The sequence below is a fragment of the Neophocaena asiaeorientalis genome, unplaced genomic scaffold, assembly GCF_003031525.2.
Source record: "Neophocaena asiaeorientalis asiaeorientalis breed wild unplaced genomic scaffold, Neophocaena_asiaeorientalis_V1.1 scaffold232, whole genome shotgun sequence".
NCBI lineage: Eukaryota > Metazoa > Chordata > Mammalia > Artiodactyla > Phocoenidae > Neophocaena > Neophocaena asiaeorientalis.
In genome coordinates, this window is record NW_020175672.1 from 66,471 (window position 1) to 85,288 (window position 18,818).

The 18,818-nt window shown below is 43.4% G+C and overlaps 1 protein-coding gene across 2 annotated transcripts in view; it reads left to right on the plus strand.

Moving 5' to 3' along the window:
• Positions 1-18,818, plus strand: part of CLPB (ClpB family mitochondrial disaggregase) — a 145,510-nt gene that overhangs the window by 48,970 nt on the left and 77,722 nt on the right. For both annotated transcript variants that reach the window (XM_024731828.1, XM_024731830.1), the window contains exon 4: positions 7,085-7,188. In XM_024731828.1, the coding sequence (XP_024587596.1) occupies positions 7,085-7,188 (104 nt within the window). The remainder of the gene's footprint in view (positions 1-7,084; positions 7,189-18,818) is intronic.

Below are 18,818 nucleotides of genomic sequence, written 5' to 3' on the forward strand. Positions count from 1 at the left end.
AATCTTTAAGACCTGACCATTTCTGATTAGCCAGATTTCCAGGCCTGCAGTGCCCCCCATCCCTGGCCTGGCTAGCTCGGCCCTATTGCTGCTTCTCTGCCAACCTGTCAGCTGGATACTATCCCTCACAACCTTCACCTTCAGTATTCACAAAGCCCAGTCTTTTTGGTGAGTCAGCTCACTTGGGCAGAGATAAGACCAGAGTAGATTCTGATGGACACACAGGAAGGCAAATACTGCTACCAGAGCCAAGTCACTAAAGGCCAACTCTAAACCCCCATCCTCCTGGGCTGTAGACATTCTCTGACTCTCCAGATTAGTATTGGAAGTAGGGTATCTGGAGATTATCTCTAGCCTTTGAGGTTGATACTGACATTGGTAGGCATATCTTTCCACAGACCACCAGAGGCCAAGTCCTGAGGTGGCTGGGAGAATTGCTGATGTTTGTAAGCCTTTGTCCAGTGAGAACCTCTGGAGTAGTCAGCATAGTTCCTTTGAGTGTGTTATAGAGAAACATAAGTGAGTGGGATGGTGTACTCTGTCCCCTTTAAACCAACTATTAAGACCATGAAGGCCTAGCCCATACACTTCACTGCCCATTTAGCACCAGCTACTCCAATTTAAGATAGTGATACCTAAACCCAAACCTCCCAAGTGACAGCCAGTATGCCAACGCCAGGACAGAGGGGCGGCTCTAGTTTTCCTTTGGTGGATCATCTCGGATAGCAGTACCTGCCTCCCTTTGTGCCGTCAGATCCTGTAGTCCCCTTGTCAGCCAGGTGGGCCAACTCACCATCTTGTCACCTTCTCCCAGATACAGTTCTGAATTGGGGGATTCGTTTCTGCTTCAGCAAAAAATGTCAAAGAGGCAGAAATCTCTTCATTTGCAAAGTCTCCTCACTGCTGCCCCTGGTGTCTGCTTCTTTTGCCTTGTCTTGACCTCTGATACCAGGGTGTTTCTTGGTTTCTGGTTGCTTACTTGTTTTGTGGTCTGCTGTTTCCCTCTGCCTCTAGTCGTTGACATCTGACCTGGCTTTTTACTCTCTGCCTCACGTCTGCTGCCTGGTCTCTGGCCCTTGGCTCTGTTTTGACTATGAACTTCTTGACACTCCCTGGGCCTGGCCTGCTGCTAAGCTGTTCTCACCAGCCTTGCCTTAGCTTTTTCTTACCTGGCTAGCCTCCTACTCTGTTTCTACCCTCCTACATCCCATTGGTCCACGAAGTTCTTTTCATCATCAGAGCTAACCATAGTCATGTAGTCCTTTAGCCTGATCTGGGCTGGCTTCTCCAAAAAGGACCTGATCCCTGTGGAACTCTGGGTTAGATGCTTTTTAAGTATGAGATAGCTCTTGGGCAAAAAAAGCTTACTAGCTATCTGGTAAGGTGTTTGGTGCCACTCTTGGCCTGAGCAGCCACAGTTCCTTTAGTCCTAGGTATACCCCACAGTGGGGCTGCTGCCTTTTGAGTTAATTAAAAGTGAAAGGAATCTTCTCCAGGATTGCAGAATGAGTCACTAGCTTGGATGCTCACCCTCTTTGTCCTCCAAGTTTGTGAAGTGAATTGCCCATTCCTTTTGATTGGGTTAGCAGCCCCAGGGCTTAGCCTAGTCACTTTCCTCTCCCCATCTTGCCAGACCACTGTCTGCCCTTTGGGGCGAAGGGCAGCATACTTGGTTGCTTGGACACGTCTTGCAGCCTGCAAATTGGACAGATGGAATCAATACTCAGGAACCTGGAGAGGCCCAGGTAGCACAGTTAGTGACACTAGCTGCCTGGAGGGACAGCTTGCCATGGGAGGGGGTGTGATTGAATGGTGATTGGACACAGCAGCTGAGGATTAACCAAATTATGTCCCTTTGAGTTTAGATCGACAAACCCTTCTCACTTAGGTTTTAAAACAAGCCAACTTGCACAGAATATAGAAGAGCTGCCTTTTTTTTTTAAACATCTTTATTGGAGTATAATTGCTTTGCAATGGTGTGTTAGTTTCTGCTGTATCACAAAGTGAATCAGCTTTACGTATACATATATCCCCATATCCCCTCCCTGTTGCGTCTCCCTCCCACACTCCCTATCCCACCCCTCTAGGTGGTCACAAGGCACAGAGCTGATCTCCCTGTGCTGTGCTATGCGGCTGCTTCCCACTAGCTATCTATTTTACATTTGGTAGTGTATATATGTCAATGCCACTCTCTCACTTCGTCCCAGCTTACCCTTCCCCCTCCCCGTGTCCTCAAGTCCATTCTCTATGTCTGCGTCTTTATTCCTGTCCTGCCCCTAGGTTCGTCAGAATCTTTTTTTTTTTTTTAGATTCCATATATATGTGTTAGCATATGGTATTTGTTTTTCTCTTTCTGACTTACTTCACTCTGTATGACAGACTCTAGGTCCTCCACCTACAAATAACTCAATTTCGTTTCTTTTTGTGGCTGAGTAATATTCCATTGTACATATGTGCCACATCTTCTTTATCCATTCATCTGTTGATGGACTTTTAGGTTGCTTCCATGTCCTGGCTATTGTACATAGTGCTGCAATGAACATTGTGGTACATGACTAGAAGAGCTGCCTTCTTTTTTTTTTTTTGCGGTACGCGGGCCTCTCACTGTTGTGGCCTCTCCCGTTGCGGAGCACAGGCTCCGAACATGCAGGCTTAGCAGCCACAGCTCACAGGCCCAGCCGCTCCACGGCATGTGGGATCTTCCCAGACCAGGGCACAAACCCACGTCCCCTGCATCGGCAGGCGGACTCTCAACCACTGCGCCACCAGGGAAGCCCAAGAACTGCCTTCTTAACACAGGGCTATGCCAACATGAGTCCTGGGGGTGATTAGGTATAGATCTAGAGCCCACTTCAGCCCAGATTTGTGTTATTATCACTAAGATTATATGGACACAGAGAAGAGGGCTCATATTTGTGGATCTCCTTTGATGTGCCAGGCACTGTGGTTTTACATACTTACAACCTACAAGGGAGGCATCATTATCTGTTATTCCAGTAAGGAAATGGAGTCCCAGAGGTATAGTAACTTGTCCAAGATCACAGTCAGTAAATGATAGAGCTTTGATTTGAACCCAGGTCTCCCTATACTTGTTATAAAATTTCATGCTGTCTTCCCAATTTGTGTCTTAGTTCAAACTTCTCTTGACTTTCCCACAGCCCAGCTACGGGGTCAGGTACATAGTAATGATAACTAATGTTCTTTGAGCACTTATTATATGTCAGGCACTGTACAAGCACATTACATACACTAACAGAGTCATATGAGCTAGATACTCCTTTTTTTTTTTTTTAATTTGGGGGTGCTGCATACCATAACCTTCTTTAGGAGTATCACAGTACTCATTAGCATTTATGTATGTATGTATTTATTTGGGCAGGCTGTGTTGGGTCTCCGTTGCTGCGCACGGGCTTTCTCTAGTTGCAGCAAGTGGGAGCTACTCTTCGTTGCAGCACGTGGTCTTCTCATTGCAGTGGCTTCTCTTGTTACGGAGCACAGGCTCCAGGCGTGCGGGCTTCAGTAGTTGTGGCTTGCAGGCTCCAGAGCACGGGCTCAGTAGTTATGGCGCACGGGCCCAGTTGCTCCGTAGCATGTGGGATCTTCCTGGACCAGGGCTTGAACCTGTGTCCCCTACACTGGCAGGCGGGTTCTCAACCACTGCGCCACCAGGGAAGTCTGAGCTACATACTCTTAATATCCCTGATAATTATGATTGCAAAATGATTTTCTAATATCATCATTTGTTCTACATTTATTATTTGTCATTCTACAATAAAGAAGAGCTTTCCCTTCTCTCCCATTGACTTATTCATTTATTTTCAATATGGACTTTTGGAATCTTAGTGTACCCAATGGGTGATAATCCATTAATGTCTTTATTCATGTTGATGTTCATATTGTCTCCGATTTTAAAGCCAGTGTTCTTAACCTCTGTACCATACTACATCCCTTTCTATCAGATATTTTTCTCACTGCCTGCAGATAGTTTCCCATCTCTAACAGCCTTTTTGAACCCTCTTAACTTTTAATCTTCTGGCAAGCAGGAAGACTAATGCCAGTCTTAATCCAAATTATGTGTAAACTATGAGCAAATAGCCTCCAAGTGAAAACCTGACAGACTCTGCTGTGAGTTAAATATCTGAGTTTTAGACATGGATTTTAGGTGCTTAGAGACCCTTCTTATTTCTCTTTGGGATCATAATTCATATCCTAGATAAATTACCTGTAAAAGGTAATTCTTAAGATCCTTTTAGGTAAGGGGAATAGACACAGGAGGCTCACTTGACCATGTTAGATCAGATGTAGTAGAACCTCATCTATGTGGGAGATAGATTCTGGTTCTTTGACTTACCTATGAGGACTGTGTGTTTGTGTGCATGGGAGTTATTGAAATTCATTCATCCATTCAGCAAATAATTGGGCAGGTCCTGTGCCTAGTGAAGGTTATGAAACTCAAACCAATTGATACAGGGAAAACCAGCAATACTGCTGGCTACAGATATTGAAAAACTAACAAAGGAGAGAAACTAAAATTGTAGGTTGGCTTTTTAATATTTATGATAGAGTGATTTTTAAATTTTTATTTATTTTTATTTTTGGCTGGGCCACAAGGCTTCCAGAATCTTAGTTCCCCAGCCAGGGATTGAACCTGGGCCCTGACAGTGAAAGTGCCAAGTCCTAACCACTGGACCACCAGCAAATTCTCTAGAGTAATTTTTTTTAATGCTTGCCATTTATGCCTTCAAAAGCATTAATAGTTTTGAAGGCCAATGAGCAAAAGATGAACATGCTAAGAGAAAAATAGGCAAAGGACATTATGCCTGAAAATAAAAACAAAATTGATAATTGTGATTCATGAAAAAAGAAACACAACTGATTGCTAAACGTTTTTTTTAAGTCCAACCTCACTAGTAATCAAGGAAATGCAAGTTGAAACAGCAGTGTGATTCCATTTTCTGTGCCCAGATTAACACATAATGAAAAAGCTTTGGTGAAAGAAAGGCACAGCGGTTGCTCTCATCCTTCTTCCTTTGATAGTAAAAATAAAAATCAGTACAATCTTTCTGAAAGGTAATTTAGTAACATTTATCAAAAGCCTTAAAAATGCTTATACTTTTGATCTAGAAGTTCATCTGTTAGGAATTTATGCAAAGGAAATAGACATTGTTATTGAAATATTAAAAGTAATCTAATTGTTTTACCATTGGGGATTAGCTAAATACAGACTAGCCTTTTAGTAGAATACTGTGCAGTCATTAAAAACAATGTGATAGACAGATATTTAAGACATGGAAGGGGTGAGGTATGTGTGTGTTTAGGGAGAGTTTATATATGATCCAATCTTTGGTAAATAAAAATGTGCATACATTGAAAAAACTAGAAAGATGTAATATATTCTAAAACATTTTTTTCTTTTTGATTAGCTATATCTTCTGAGTTTTTTTTATAGTGAACACGAACCTTTTTTTATTAGGGAAAAAAAAAGGAAAGTATTAGCAGGAACATTACATGATAGAAGGGAAGCAAACATATATGGAGCATTCCTGGATCAGGCACTGTACTTGGTGCTATATAAATTCACCTAATTTAACCTCACTGTGGAGGCTCCTGCCTCTTGTCCTACTCCCTCCAGTTCATTCTCACACAGCTATAGGAGTGATTCTTCTAATAGCAAAGATTTGGAAGGAAACACACCAAACTATAAATAGTGGTTACTCTTAGAATTTAGATTAAGGAGATGGCTATAAGGGAAGACTTTCATTTTTCAATTTAATATTTCTATATGATTTGTATTTTTTTAAATGTATATATCTTGAAGTGGGGAGGAAAAGCATGTGTTGCCACGTCACTTCCCTTTTAATCCCTTCAGTGGCTTATCTCATTCCCCACTTTTCTTCCCCTTACACCCTCTACTCCAATTCTACCTTCTTTTTTTGTTTTAATTTTTTTTTTTTTGGCTGTGTTGGGTCTTCGTTGCTGCGCGTGGGCTTTCTCTAGTTGCGGCGAGCAGGGAGCTACTCTTTTTTGTTTTGAGGGTTTTTTTTTTTTGCGGTACGCGGGCCTCTCACCGCTGTGGCTTCTCCCGTCGCGGAGCACAGGCTCCAGACGCGCGGGCTCAGCGGCCACGGCTCATGGGCCCAGCCGCTCCGGCATGTGGGATCCTCCTGGACCAGGGCATGAACCTGCGCCCGCTGCATTGGCAGGCGGACTCCTATCCACTGTGCCACCAGGGAAGTCCGTGGGGGCTGCTCTTTATTGCGGTGCGCAGGATTCTTATTGCAGTGGCTTCTCTTGTTGCAGAGCACAGGCTCTGGGCGCTCAGGGTCAGTAGTTGTGGCTCACGGGCTCTAGAGCACAGGCTCAGTAGTTTTGGCGCATGGGCTTAGTTGCTCCGTGGAATGTGGGATCTTCCTGGATCAGGGATGGAACCTGTGTCCCCTGCATCAGCAGGCGGATTCTTAACCACTGCACCACCAGGGAAATCCCCAATTCTGCTTTCTTCAGGTGAAGCTTCATGCTCTTTTGCCTCCGATTTGTAAATGCATTGGGTCCTCCCACTTCACCAACCCAGATCTGGCTTCTCAGCCTTCCAAGTCTTTAATACCTTAAATACCGCGTCCTCTGGGAGGCCTTTCTTGATCCCCTCCCTTGGTTTCCCACCATACATGGTACTTCTCCCATCTAGCCTTTATCACACTTCGCTGTAATTTTATGCTAATTTGTTGTCCTTCCCAGAAGAGACTGTAAGCTTCTTGAGGGCATGGACACTAACACCTAGAACAGTGACTAGAACATAGTAAGCATTTGATAAGTAATTGATGAATAAACACTTCGTATTTTATAGTCTTGGACATTGAGCCTTAGAGAGGTGTTAGATAACGTGTCCAGAGCCTCTCAGCCAGTAAAGTTTCAGAGCCAACTTTCCTACCCTTGTCTTTGATGCTCGTAAAGTTCATGTTCTCCCCACTGTACCACTCACATGAGCAGAGGCAGATCCAGTCCCCAAACATGCCTCAGAATCTGAATGTCTACTTCCTGGGCCTTTCCTGTTTTTGACACTTGGTGTCTTTTTGATTTCTTCCAGTGTGGTGCAGGTCCTGCTTGCAGCTGGTGCTGACCCAAACCTCGGGGATGATTTCAGCAGTGTTTACAAGACCGCCAAGGAGCAGGGAATCCATTCTTTAGAAGGTAAGTGTGGGCTACCCTGCTGTTCTGAGATCTCTCCTCCCTGTGGCTTCCAGGCAGCCGTGCTCTGTGCCAGCTCTACCAGCAACTCAGGGTGAGAGCCTGCAAGTCCCTCATCCTCTAGGAACTCATGGAGAGCGCAAAAGGCTTGGAACAGATGCCCTTCACAGTCCCCTCTGGCTCTATAATTTATGTCACTTCAAGTCTTGGGGAATAAAATAGAGGCCCAATTTCATAACCGGCGGGGAGGGGTAGAAGAACCTTTTAACTGGTGTTCTCCCAAAAGTGCCTCAATCTGTGGAGTCTCAGATGAGTGGACAGTGGAGCAGATTTCCATAAAATAATTAAGGCAACTGTGTGGAATGTGGATTTATTCTTCCTCTACTTTCTTCAGACTTACCCTGTCCCAGCCCTACCCCAGAACTAGAAAGCAGCCTCACTGGTTTCCTCAGCCTCAGAAGTCCCTCAACTGTTTTTTTCCCCTCTTCTGTGTGAAATACAATCCGCTCTCTGGACTGGCCCCTCAACTTACTGAATGACCCAGGACAAAGATTGGACCTTGTCTGTGCTTGTAAAAGGGGGTGGTCATCAGTGCCTCCCTGGGGTGTTGTGTGCGTGGTTGCTTGGACTTCTCAGAGGAAGGAGGCGGTGTGCACCTACCAGGGCTTGGTCACGTGTCCGTTGAAGGGTACCTGGGCAAGTTAGTCCGTTATTGCCTCTGGTGAGTTTTTGAAAAGTAGGGTTGAGAAGAGGGCAGGTTGCTTTGACTGCAGACAGAGATGAATATTTTACATTTGAGCGTTGCTTGTCCAGATTGGCTCTGCTGCCCGCCCATTATCCTGGATCACTCACAGAGGCTGAAATTCCCCTCCCTTTCCAGCAGCAGGGCAGATGAGCCGTGGCTACTTTAGGGTTGGCAGTAATGCCAGGAGGACAGACAGCCTTGCTGATTGCCTAAGGGTCAGAACATTGACCTGAGGGAAGGTTCAGCAGAGTGAAGCAGTGTGCTCAGCCCTCAGAGCTGTCAGCAAGGCTACCAGGCTGACGTGGGTGTGGTAGCCTAGGGCAGAGGTGTCATTGCTGCCCCAGCAAGATTTCTCAAATCAGCAGCGTGAGAGAAATGTCAAGAGCATCAGAGCATTGCTACCCAGTTGCAGTGTGAAGTTGCCTCCCCCTGCCTCTCCACCTCTCTGAACCTGCTCCTTTTATCAAGCTCACTTGCTGTGACTAGATCCTCCATGGAACCTTTGCTGCAACCTGCCCTCAGCTGCTCTTTTGAATGTTCTCTATATCTTGGCCCTTTATGCAGTTATTTGAACTCTGATCTGCTCATATGTCTTTTCTTTCCTCGTCAGCTGACAGTTCCATGTTCAGGCCTTGACCTGTGCCTCCTTGGATTCCCCACTGAGCTGGGAGAATCATGTTCACTTTGTTTCCAACAGAGGAGAATTTCATGAGTACCAAACTTGCCCTATATTTGCAGCCTGATGTGTGGGGACTCAGCTTATAGGCTGTCCTCTCCTCACTCAGACATAGCATTGCCACCCTCAGCTCTGTCTTCTGTTCAGGTGCTCTCACCAAAAAGCAAGGAGGAGCATTTGCTGAGAGGGCAGGGCCAGGTAGAAGGGAAGGGATTATCTGAGTGCCTTCTTATCTGTTCTTGGGATCCCAACAGGGTCCAGTAAGCATTTTTGATTTCACAGAATCTCAGAACTGTGAAGCCATCTAATCCAACCTCTGCTGTCACACCAGTCCCCACCCGTGCCTTTCAAGTTTTGTACCTTTGTGTTCTAATAGTTCAGCTTTCCAGGTTGATGCTCATATTCAACATTCTAGATCAGTGGTCAGCAAACTTCTGGAAAGTGCCAGTTAGTAAACATTTTAAGCTTTGTGGGCCAGTTGGTCTTAGCTGTGACTACTCAGCTTGGCCACTGTAGCGTAGAACACAATACACAAATGAGAGTGTGTTCCAGTAAAACTTTATTTACAAATATTGTCAGCAGGCTGGATTTGGCCCATAGGCTATAGTTTGCCAACCATGTTTTAGATATTTCCTTTTTTCTTTCTTTCCTTCCTTCCTTCTTCCCTCCCTCCCTCCCTTCCTCCCTCCTTCCCTCCCTTCCTTGCTTCCTTTTCATTTCTTTGCCTGTTTTCATCAACCTCCTCTGAATTTTTTTTAACTTTTGTTAGCCAGCCTATATTCTAGGTAGGTAGACAACAAAAATATTGGAATAGGCTAGTGTATCTCTCATGAAATAAAGATAAAAATATTAACTATCTCTTCTTATTTTATATGATCTGCAAAGTTAGCAAATAGGCTTTCTATGGATTCAGTTACTTATTCAGCAATAATTTTACAAAATTTTATTGATCACATTCCTATCTAGCAGGCATTGATCTAGGTACTGCTGAGTTAGACAAGATCCCTGCCATCATGTACTTCATGTGCTAGTCTTTGATTAAAATGTTTACAGGACTCTATTAAGTACAGAGCCCTGGAGCTCATGATCAGGACAATTTAGAAGCATTACTCAACAGTCACAGCTGTAGATCCACCAAACTTCATTCTTTTCTAGCCTCCATTTCTTCATCACAAAATTTTAAGAGATTTTCTCTGATTTATTGCTGAAATAAAAACATGTTTAACATTTGTCTTAATTTGTTGCTCAGTAATCCTTTCCCAAAAGGATATTAGGTTATTCTGGCGTAGTTTTGTCTTATCCTTAGCGAACCCATACTGGTACCCAGTAATCACCTAAGTGTTTCAGAACCATTAAAAATAAATTCTAGATTGAAATAATAAATTTTATCAACAATCATTGATAAACTCACTGCTCCGTGGCTTGTGAGATCTAACTCTCTCTGTAGCTTTTTCTCTTTTTTGAATTTCAGACTACCTTTGCCGGCCACAGTTTTCTGGCAGCTCAGCTGATTTTCTCTGATGTATCAGTGTGGGTGTACTCTGCTCTCTGACTTAATACACTCTGCTTTCTGACTCCGGGCCTGGAGAGTGATGGTTCTTTAAAATCGTCTCAGGGTTCTCCTCTCCTTACCAGTCTAAGTCTTTAACTCCTTCTTAAACATATTTTTCTTTCCTTTTTCCATTTAAAGATACCTCATTCATTTATCCATTCAGCCAGTATTTATTGATTGCCCACTGTATGCAAGTCACTGTACCCAGCTCGGGGTCATTCTCACTGACGAAGTAGACAGAAACAAAAGAATCCTGTGGTTCTTTTTTTCTTTGGATTGGACTGACTTTTTCATGGGAAGCTACCTGACTTGGGGATGTGTGAGGAGGTTAAGTAGAAGACGAGGTACAAGCCCCTTGTCCAGAGTGTGTCTAGGCAAATTCACAGGAAAGTCACAAGCTCAGCAAAGTTCTTCAAAACACAAGCAAAACATAAAGTCAGTGCCAAAGTCCATCAAGTTCACTAAATTTCTAATAGATATTTCTGTAGGGTTCAGCCTGTGCTCAGTACTGAAGGGAAGAGTGAGTTGTAGTTTGTGACTTTGGCAAGACCTCCCTAAACCCCCATAATATATCCCTTGTCTACCTTATCAGTATTATGTGAAGATGAAGAGATAAAGTATGTGATGTGTGAATTGTAGAGTACTCTATGGTTGTAATTGCTTATTAGTTTTGTTTATTTATAATTGAGCATGCACTTACTGAGTGTCAGGCACTCTGCCAGATGCTGGGAATGAATAAAAATGGATATATATGATCTAGCCCCTCAATATATATGATCTGCTCCCAGTCAAGTAAGAAGACAGACCTGTGAACAGGCACCACAGTGCAGATTGATAAATGCAAAGGTTGATAGATGTACAAAGGATATAGGTAGCACTGGTATAGGTAGTGATGCCCTCTATCTGAAGGCAGACTGATATCTGGGCAGTGTCACAGGGTAAGTGACTTAGAACTGGGTCTTAAGGATGAGTCAGAGACTGCCAGGCAGACTAAGAGGGGTGGACTTTCCAGGTAGAAGGGATAACACATGCAGAGATATGGGATAGGTGACAGCCACTGGAATCATCTGCCACAGTACTGAGAACAGCAAGAAGTAAGACCAGAGAGGGAGGCAGGGTTCTATGTGGGAAGGACCCTGAAAGGCAATTCTAGGGAGCTCATAGTGTTTTCTGAAGGCCATCAAAGGATTTTAAGTAGGAGAATGCTCAGTTTACATTAGCATTTTAGACGGACCATTCTGATGGGGTGGGGATGAATTGGAGAGGAGAGATTAGCAATGTTTGGGGGATGATGGATCCCTTTGAGAATTGGATGAGAAGTCATGCTCCTCTCCCTCAAAATGCATTTCTCATTTCTGGGGATTTCTAAAAGAAATCTTTGGGAATGGAGAGAATAGGTATTAGAAAAATATTAGGAGGAGGTGGAGTATTCAGTGGAATGTAGGAATTGATGGAAAAGGAGGCACCCATCTGTCACCTCGGGTTCTGCTTTGGGTGAACTGTTAGATGAGTGGGTCTGTAGTTCAAAGAAGTCTGGCAGCATTTGCTTGGTAGTTAAAACAATGAATGTGACTGAAACTGCCTAAGGAAAAGAGTTAAAGGGAAGGGATAGGAGGACAAGTCCTTCACTCAGGGTATCAGCATTTAAGGTGTGGGGAGGAAAGAGGATCCAGGCAAGGAGACCAAAAGATATCAGAGAAGTTTCTCTCAGAGAGGCTCTATATCCGTTCTGCCTGCTCAGAATGGGCACAGCCTAGAGAGGAAAGAAACCTCTTTGCTGAGACTTGGCTATCGGTTGCCCCATTTCTAGTGAAACCCTTCTCCTGTTTGACATTTGGCATTGCTCTAGCAAGAAGTCTGCTTAACTGGCACATTACTGTATCTTCAGCTCTTGTCAAGGTTGGTGTTTCTGGGTAGAGAGCAGGTCTGCTGGTGCAGGTGATGTAGGGATGCTTGGCCTTATTGGTCTGACTGTTCTGTCCATTCTCTCCAGTTCTCAGAATGGCATCTTCAGAGGCACAGTGGTATCCTGGAGAAAGGTCAGTCTTCAGTGCCAGGAAGTAATGGGTCCTCTAAGCTCTGTCACCAGCTGTGTGATCTTAAGCAAGTGGCTTAAGGTCCTTGAATTTAGGTTTTCTCATCTGTAACATAGGGATAACAATACCCATCTTAAAGGGTTGTTTGGATGACTAGAAATAAATACATGTAAAGCACAGTAGCATGTGATGAAGAATTTCTGTACAGAGTTGGGTCTTGGATCAGTGTAAGGCAGGAAACCTGCCTTGGAGGTACTGAGCAACTCACCACTCAAGGGGCACTGACAGAGGCTGGCTGTCCGCCCATCAGGGATTTTGTAAAGGGTCATTAGATTATATAGCCTCCAAGGTTCCTGTCAGCCATGTGATTTCTAAGGTTCTAGAAACTTTAGGCTCATCGTCAGAGCAAGTAATGTACTTAAAAGAAGTAGGATTTGAGCTGGACTTTGGAGAGTAAAGAGGAGGGGAAAAAAAAGAAAAGATTTTCTTAGCAGGAAGCACAGCTTGAGCAAGGCACTTAGAGGGGACACGTGGAGGGGAGCTTAAGAGATCACGGCTGCTTCTCTACCAACTCACTCCCTGATCTTGACCACATTCCATTCAGTGCCTTGAGCCCCACCCATGCCCACTCTAGGAGAGTTCCACTTGTGGCTGGCTGATGGGTGGTGGGCCCCAATCCTCAGGTGGAGGAGGCAGTAGATTAGATGTAACAATAAACAAGTCACCCAGTCAGGGATGCTGCTGGCTGCTTGTAAGTAACTGTTATAAACATTGGGTGTCTGGGGCTGTCAGAAATGCAAGTGAGCCCTCTGAGCTCCTCCCACATAGACAATTAAAACAATAAAACACGGCAGAAACGTGGCCAGAGCAGGCTATAAATCAGCTTCTCTTCTCAGCTCCAAGTGGCGGCTGTATAAAGATGAGTTGTGCAGAAGCTGGGTTGGCACAGGGCCCTTCTGGGGGTAGAGGGCCTGGCTTTCCTGGCTGAACCTGCCAAGGCCAACCCCACCAGCCCAGTTGGCCCTCTTCCCACAGCTCAACGGGCTGCAGGTCCTGACCTGCTCCAGCTGACTTCCCCATCTCTGTGTCTTCAGATGGGGGACAGGATGGTACATCACAAACCAGTGGACAAGTGCCCTGGAGTTCAGGAGATGGCTAGGAGTCCCTGCCAGCAGTAATGGAACTGCTCTCTATAAAATTTCTCCATCTCCCCAGGACATGCTAAGGAGTAGTCTTACCCTAGCTCATCTGTTCACTATAAGTTAACACCTAGCACCCACTGCATGTCCAGACCTACCCAGGCAAAGCAGAGAGAACCTGCGCCCTTGGAGACAAACTCAAATGGGAGTAATAAGGCTCCCAAGGACCTAAGAATCACCTAGAGAGCTTGTTAAAACACAGATTCCTGCCACACCCCAACTCCCAAAATTCTGATTCAGTATGTCTGGGGTAGGACCTGATATTTTGCATTTCTGCATTTCTAACAGGCTCCCACTCTTGAGTAGATGGTCTAGGCTACTTGTGCTTGAACTGCTTTAAAAAAACTCATCTGGACCTTCTCCTCCCTGGAAGAGACCTTTTTTATTGCCACTTTAAGTTTCATTCCTAGAGCATCTGTGTGTTTAAGCCATGGTATTATGGGTGTACAGAACACTTAGTAACTATGACACCTGGAACAATTTTCTGTACCTCTCACAGGCTGCATCTCCTTATTTGTAAAATAAAGGTTACTGGGAGAGTTAGGGGTAGTATATTTATCCCTAGCCTAAAACATAGAACATAGAAGGAATTCCATTAATGTAAATTTCTGTTTTTATATCATCATCTTTGTCCTCATCATACTCTTATAAAACTTCATTCAGAGTCTCTGTCACAGCCTTCCAAATGCTTTTCAGCGGTAGCAAACTGTTATCTGCAAAGAACCAAACATTATCTCAGAGTCCAAGGAATGGCTTGGCTATCACCTAACTGTGTGACCTTGGGCAGTTCTCTTTAGCTCTCTAAGCCTTGATTTTCTCATCTGTAGAGAATAATACTTTTTATACCATAGGTTTATTATAAAGATCAAATTGAAGTACTTATGAAATATTTGAGAAAATACAAGGTATCATGCACATATAAGGTATCAGCGAGAATGATAATTAATAACAATAAAGATTGACGACATGACCAAGACAGTGTTTGACAAGGGTCCAGTCAGAGGTGCAGATAACAAGGACTATCAGAGCTCAGAGAAGAGAATCTCTGTCTGAAACATCAGGAAGTAAAATGATATTTGAGCCTCAAAGTATAAGAAGGTTTTATGGAAGGGCCTGCACCTAAATGTGAATTGGGTGTGATCAGAGAAGGGGTATGTTATGTCCAAAATATTCAGGGGTGGAAAACAGAAAAAACATATTTCAGGGCAGCAAGTAAACTGGTTAGGGTGAAGCATCTGTACAGCAGAAGATTCATTTTAGAGGGTAATGAGCAGTAAAGGTGCTGCTTTAAAGAGAGTAGGCTGGGGCCAAATCAAGATTCTTGGACCTTATCCTTTAGGCAGAGAGGAGTCTTGAAGGTCCTAGAGGAGAAGGTACTGCAGGAACTGATTCCTTCCAGAGTAGAGAAGCAGGGGGAAGTGGTAACAATAATAGTAAGATGATGATGATGACAATAGCTACAGCAGCAGGTTATGTTTATTGATACTTACTGTGTGCTCACAGCAACCCTGTGATGTAGGCACTAAAGGAAACTGAGGCAGAGAGATGATGCCAAATGCCAGCAGAACTGTCTCCTGCCCTTGTAGGAACCCAGCAACCATATCAGCTTGTATGTGCTCCACACTTAGCTCAGAACCTCTGACTTGTCCGAAGTCTTGGAAGGCTTGGGGATCTGCCAGGCCAAAAGCTGTTTGGGCAAGCTATTATTTTTAATAATGTCCCTGCCTCTTCCTCATCATTGTCAGAGCCTTGTCACACCTTCAGTGCCAGTGGTTCTACATGTCATTTCTCAGCAGTGTCAGCCACTACAGAGTCACTAGGATGGACAATGCACTGTCTATCCATCAGGCCTTTTGGTCAACTTCAAGATTAAGTGTAGCAGCCAGTTAGGTTAATTGTTTCCATCCTTTTAGCCCTCCAAATCTATATATACATTTAACTAAGAGAGGGAGATAGACTAGTTGACATGTTTTATTAAAAAGAATAAATTCGATACATTTATGAAAATAAGAAAAAAGTGGGATGGGGTGTCAAAGAACTAGTCTTATGATTTTTAACTGATTTACATATTTTGTATATAAATATTTTTTCATCAAAAGTTCCAAATCAGGGATGGGTCCCACACACCACACAAAATATATTAGAGACATTTATATGGATAGCAGGAAGGGAGACAGAGGGCTGAAATTTTCCAGGCACCCAGTGATTGATGGGGGCTGAGGCTCCCCCTGACGCTTTATTGAGTTTCCGATGATTATCTCTCACTGAGACATTTTTTACAGATGACGGTCGAGCTGTCACAATGGACCATGGGGGAAAAAAACCCAACAATAATAACACTTTAATCTTTTTACCGCACTGCTCCCTAGTATCTCAGATTCATCTTCCCTGACGCACGCAGTTCATTATTCTGCCCCTCCCTGGATGGGAAATAAAGGAAAATAAATATATATGTAGACACACTTACCCACGTACATACACACACACAGAGTATATATAAGAGACCACCCCAGAACCAGAGAGGGGCAGAATTTATTGTTCTTTTTGCAAGTGTTGAGGTTTATTAGTAGAGATGCTGGGTTGGCTTGGAATTGGCTATTAATTACAGCATTTTGTATTTGTTTTTTATTGCAGGCTTTTAACATCTTAAAGAAAAGGCAGAGGAGAGGCAAGCAGGTGTGGAGATGGGGAGCACAGAGGGACCAAGTTTAGCCAACCAAGTAGCATGGCTTGCTGAGAGGCAGAGAGGTCAGACTCCTTCCTCTTGTTGCCAGCCCTGCCCAGAGGATCCCTGGACCTGAAAGAATACTGCTTTGGTTAGGATCAGGGTGGGGGCAGGGGAGTAGGAGAAGGTGAGATCAGGGTAATTATAGGACAGATCAAAGGGACTCTAGATACCTGTGAGCATGTTATTCCCCTGAGAGTTAGGAGAGATGGGAAGTAGTGGAAGTTCAAACAGACTGTTGATGGGTCTGTAGATAACAGAGTAAAAGATAACAGAACAAGTAACAGATTCTTAAGAGTTTGCCCAGCTCTTTGATTTTGATGGTGTGCAGGTGAGACGTGGGCTCTGGAAAGCTCTACCTGGGTCTGTGGTCAGAGGAGGGTCCTGGGCCAGAGAGGATGCTTCTAGGGCCACAGGCAGGGTGAACAACCTATTGTCTTAAGGTTCCAGGCCAACCTTCCTGCTCTTCCATTTCTCTTTCTTGGAGTGAGAGAAGATGGACTTGGGATCCCAATGGGAAGGCTGCCCTTGATGTGTCTCCAATAGAGTAAGTGCTAGCCCAGTCTTCTCTTTAATTCATCAAACCTTTCTGAGCTCCTACTACAGAAAGTGCCAGTGCTCATGCTACACTATGATAAGGTATAATAAGGTGAGCCAGGGTCCTCTTCTTAAGGAGAAACCTTCCAGTCTATGGTGTTTGTGAGAACCATTTTTAAGCGGGGGTCTAACCCTCCAGCCATAGGCCAGCCTAGATGACCGTTCTCTACATGAAGGTTAAAGAGATCTATAAGACACAGTATCTGTCCTTCAAGAACCTGTTTTCTGCCTGGAGAGACAAGCGTAACATCCATTCACTAAAGAAGTATTTATGGAACACCTGCAATGCTCAAGAGTGTATGCATGAAGCAATCTGAGAACACAAAAGACTATGTAAGAGAAAATGTTAACTAATTTGATGTGGACTAGACAGTACTAGAATGCAGAGAGGAAAGGGAGATCAGTGAAAATCAGACTTTTGAGTTGTAAAGAATGGGTAAAACATAGATAAATAAAAGGAAGAAATAGTGAAGCCATGATATCACACAGAGAAGAGAGTAAAAGCCTTGGAGTTGAACAGACTAGCTCAGTCATTGACTACCAGTATGACCTGAAACAAGCTACATAACCTCTCTAAGTGCCAGCTGCTTCATTTAGTAAATAAGAATAATAATAATAACAGCCCTGTATGATTCTTTCAAGGAAAATAATTGTAAAGTTCCTTGCACAGTGCCTGGCACATAGTAAGTGCTCAGTAAATGGAAGCCATTATTTCCTTATTACGTCAAGAGTTTTATATATATATGTATTATATTAATACGTATGTAAATATATTTTTAAATATATTTTTTAATTTTTTGCTGCATTGCACAGCACGTGAGATCATAGTTCCTGAACAAGGGATCGAACCCATGCCCCCTGCAGTGGAAGCACAGAGTCTTAACCACTGTACCCCCAGTGGTTTCTGCTTGGAGAGACAAGCGTAACATCCATTCACTAAAGAACTTCACTCTTGGGAAGCCCCCCAAGAGTTATATATTTATGTAAGACTCTTAGTCCTGGGATATTAGCCTTCAGAACTCACCTGTGACCCTTCACTGAGTATGAAATGGGCTCCTTTCAGTGAGCTAGACATATTCTTCAGTATTAGTGTAAGAGGTGATTCTGGCCATGGTTAGAGTGGCATCAAGAAGAGGAAAGGGCACACTAATAAATTTATTACCATTTATTGCATCCTTACTACATCAGGCAATGTGCTCAGTTCTTTACAGTTTTTAATGTAACAGTTTTATTGAGATTTAATTTACATACTATACAGTTTACTCATTTAAAGTGCATAATTCAGTGGTTTATAGTATATTCACAAGATTTGTGCCACCATCACCACAATCAATTTTAGAACATTTTCATCACCCTGTAAAGAAACCCCATACCCATTATCAATCATTCTCCACATCTCTCAACTCTCCCTAGCTCTAGACAACCACTAATCTACTTTCTGTTTCCATAGGTTTGCCCATTCTGAACACTTCATATAAATGGAATCATACAATATGTGATCTTTTGTGGCTGAATTCTTTTTGACTTAGCATGTTTTCAGGGTTCATTCAAGTTGTAGCATGTATCAATACTTCATTCCTTTTTCTTAGCTGAATAATATTCCATTGATGGCTATACTACATTTAGTTTATCCGTTCATCAATTGAGAGTCATTTCAGTTGTTTCGACTTTTGCTATCATGAATAATGCTGCTGTGAATGTTTGTGTACAAGTTTTTGTGTGAACATAATGTTTTCAGTTTTCTTGGGTTTATATCTAGGAATAGAATTCCTGGGTCATATAGTAACTCTATGTTTAACCTTTTGAGGAACTACCAGGCTTTTCCAAAGAGGCTGCATCATTTTACATTCCCACCAGCCATGTATGAGGGTTCCAGGTTCTCTTCATCCTCACCAACACTTATTATTGCCTGTCTTTTTCACTGTAGCCATCCTAGTGGATATGAAGTGGTATCTCATTGTGGTTTTGATTTGCATTTGATGGCTAATGATGTTGAACATCTTTTCATGTGCTTTTAGGCCATTGTGTGTCTTCTTTGGAGAAATATCTACTCAGATTCTTTGTCCATTTTTTAATTGGATTTGCCATTGAATCTTGTGAGAT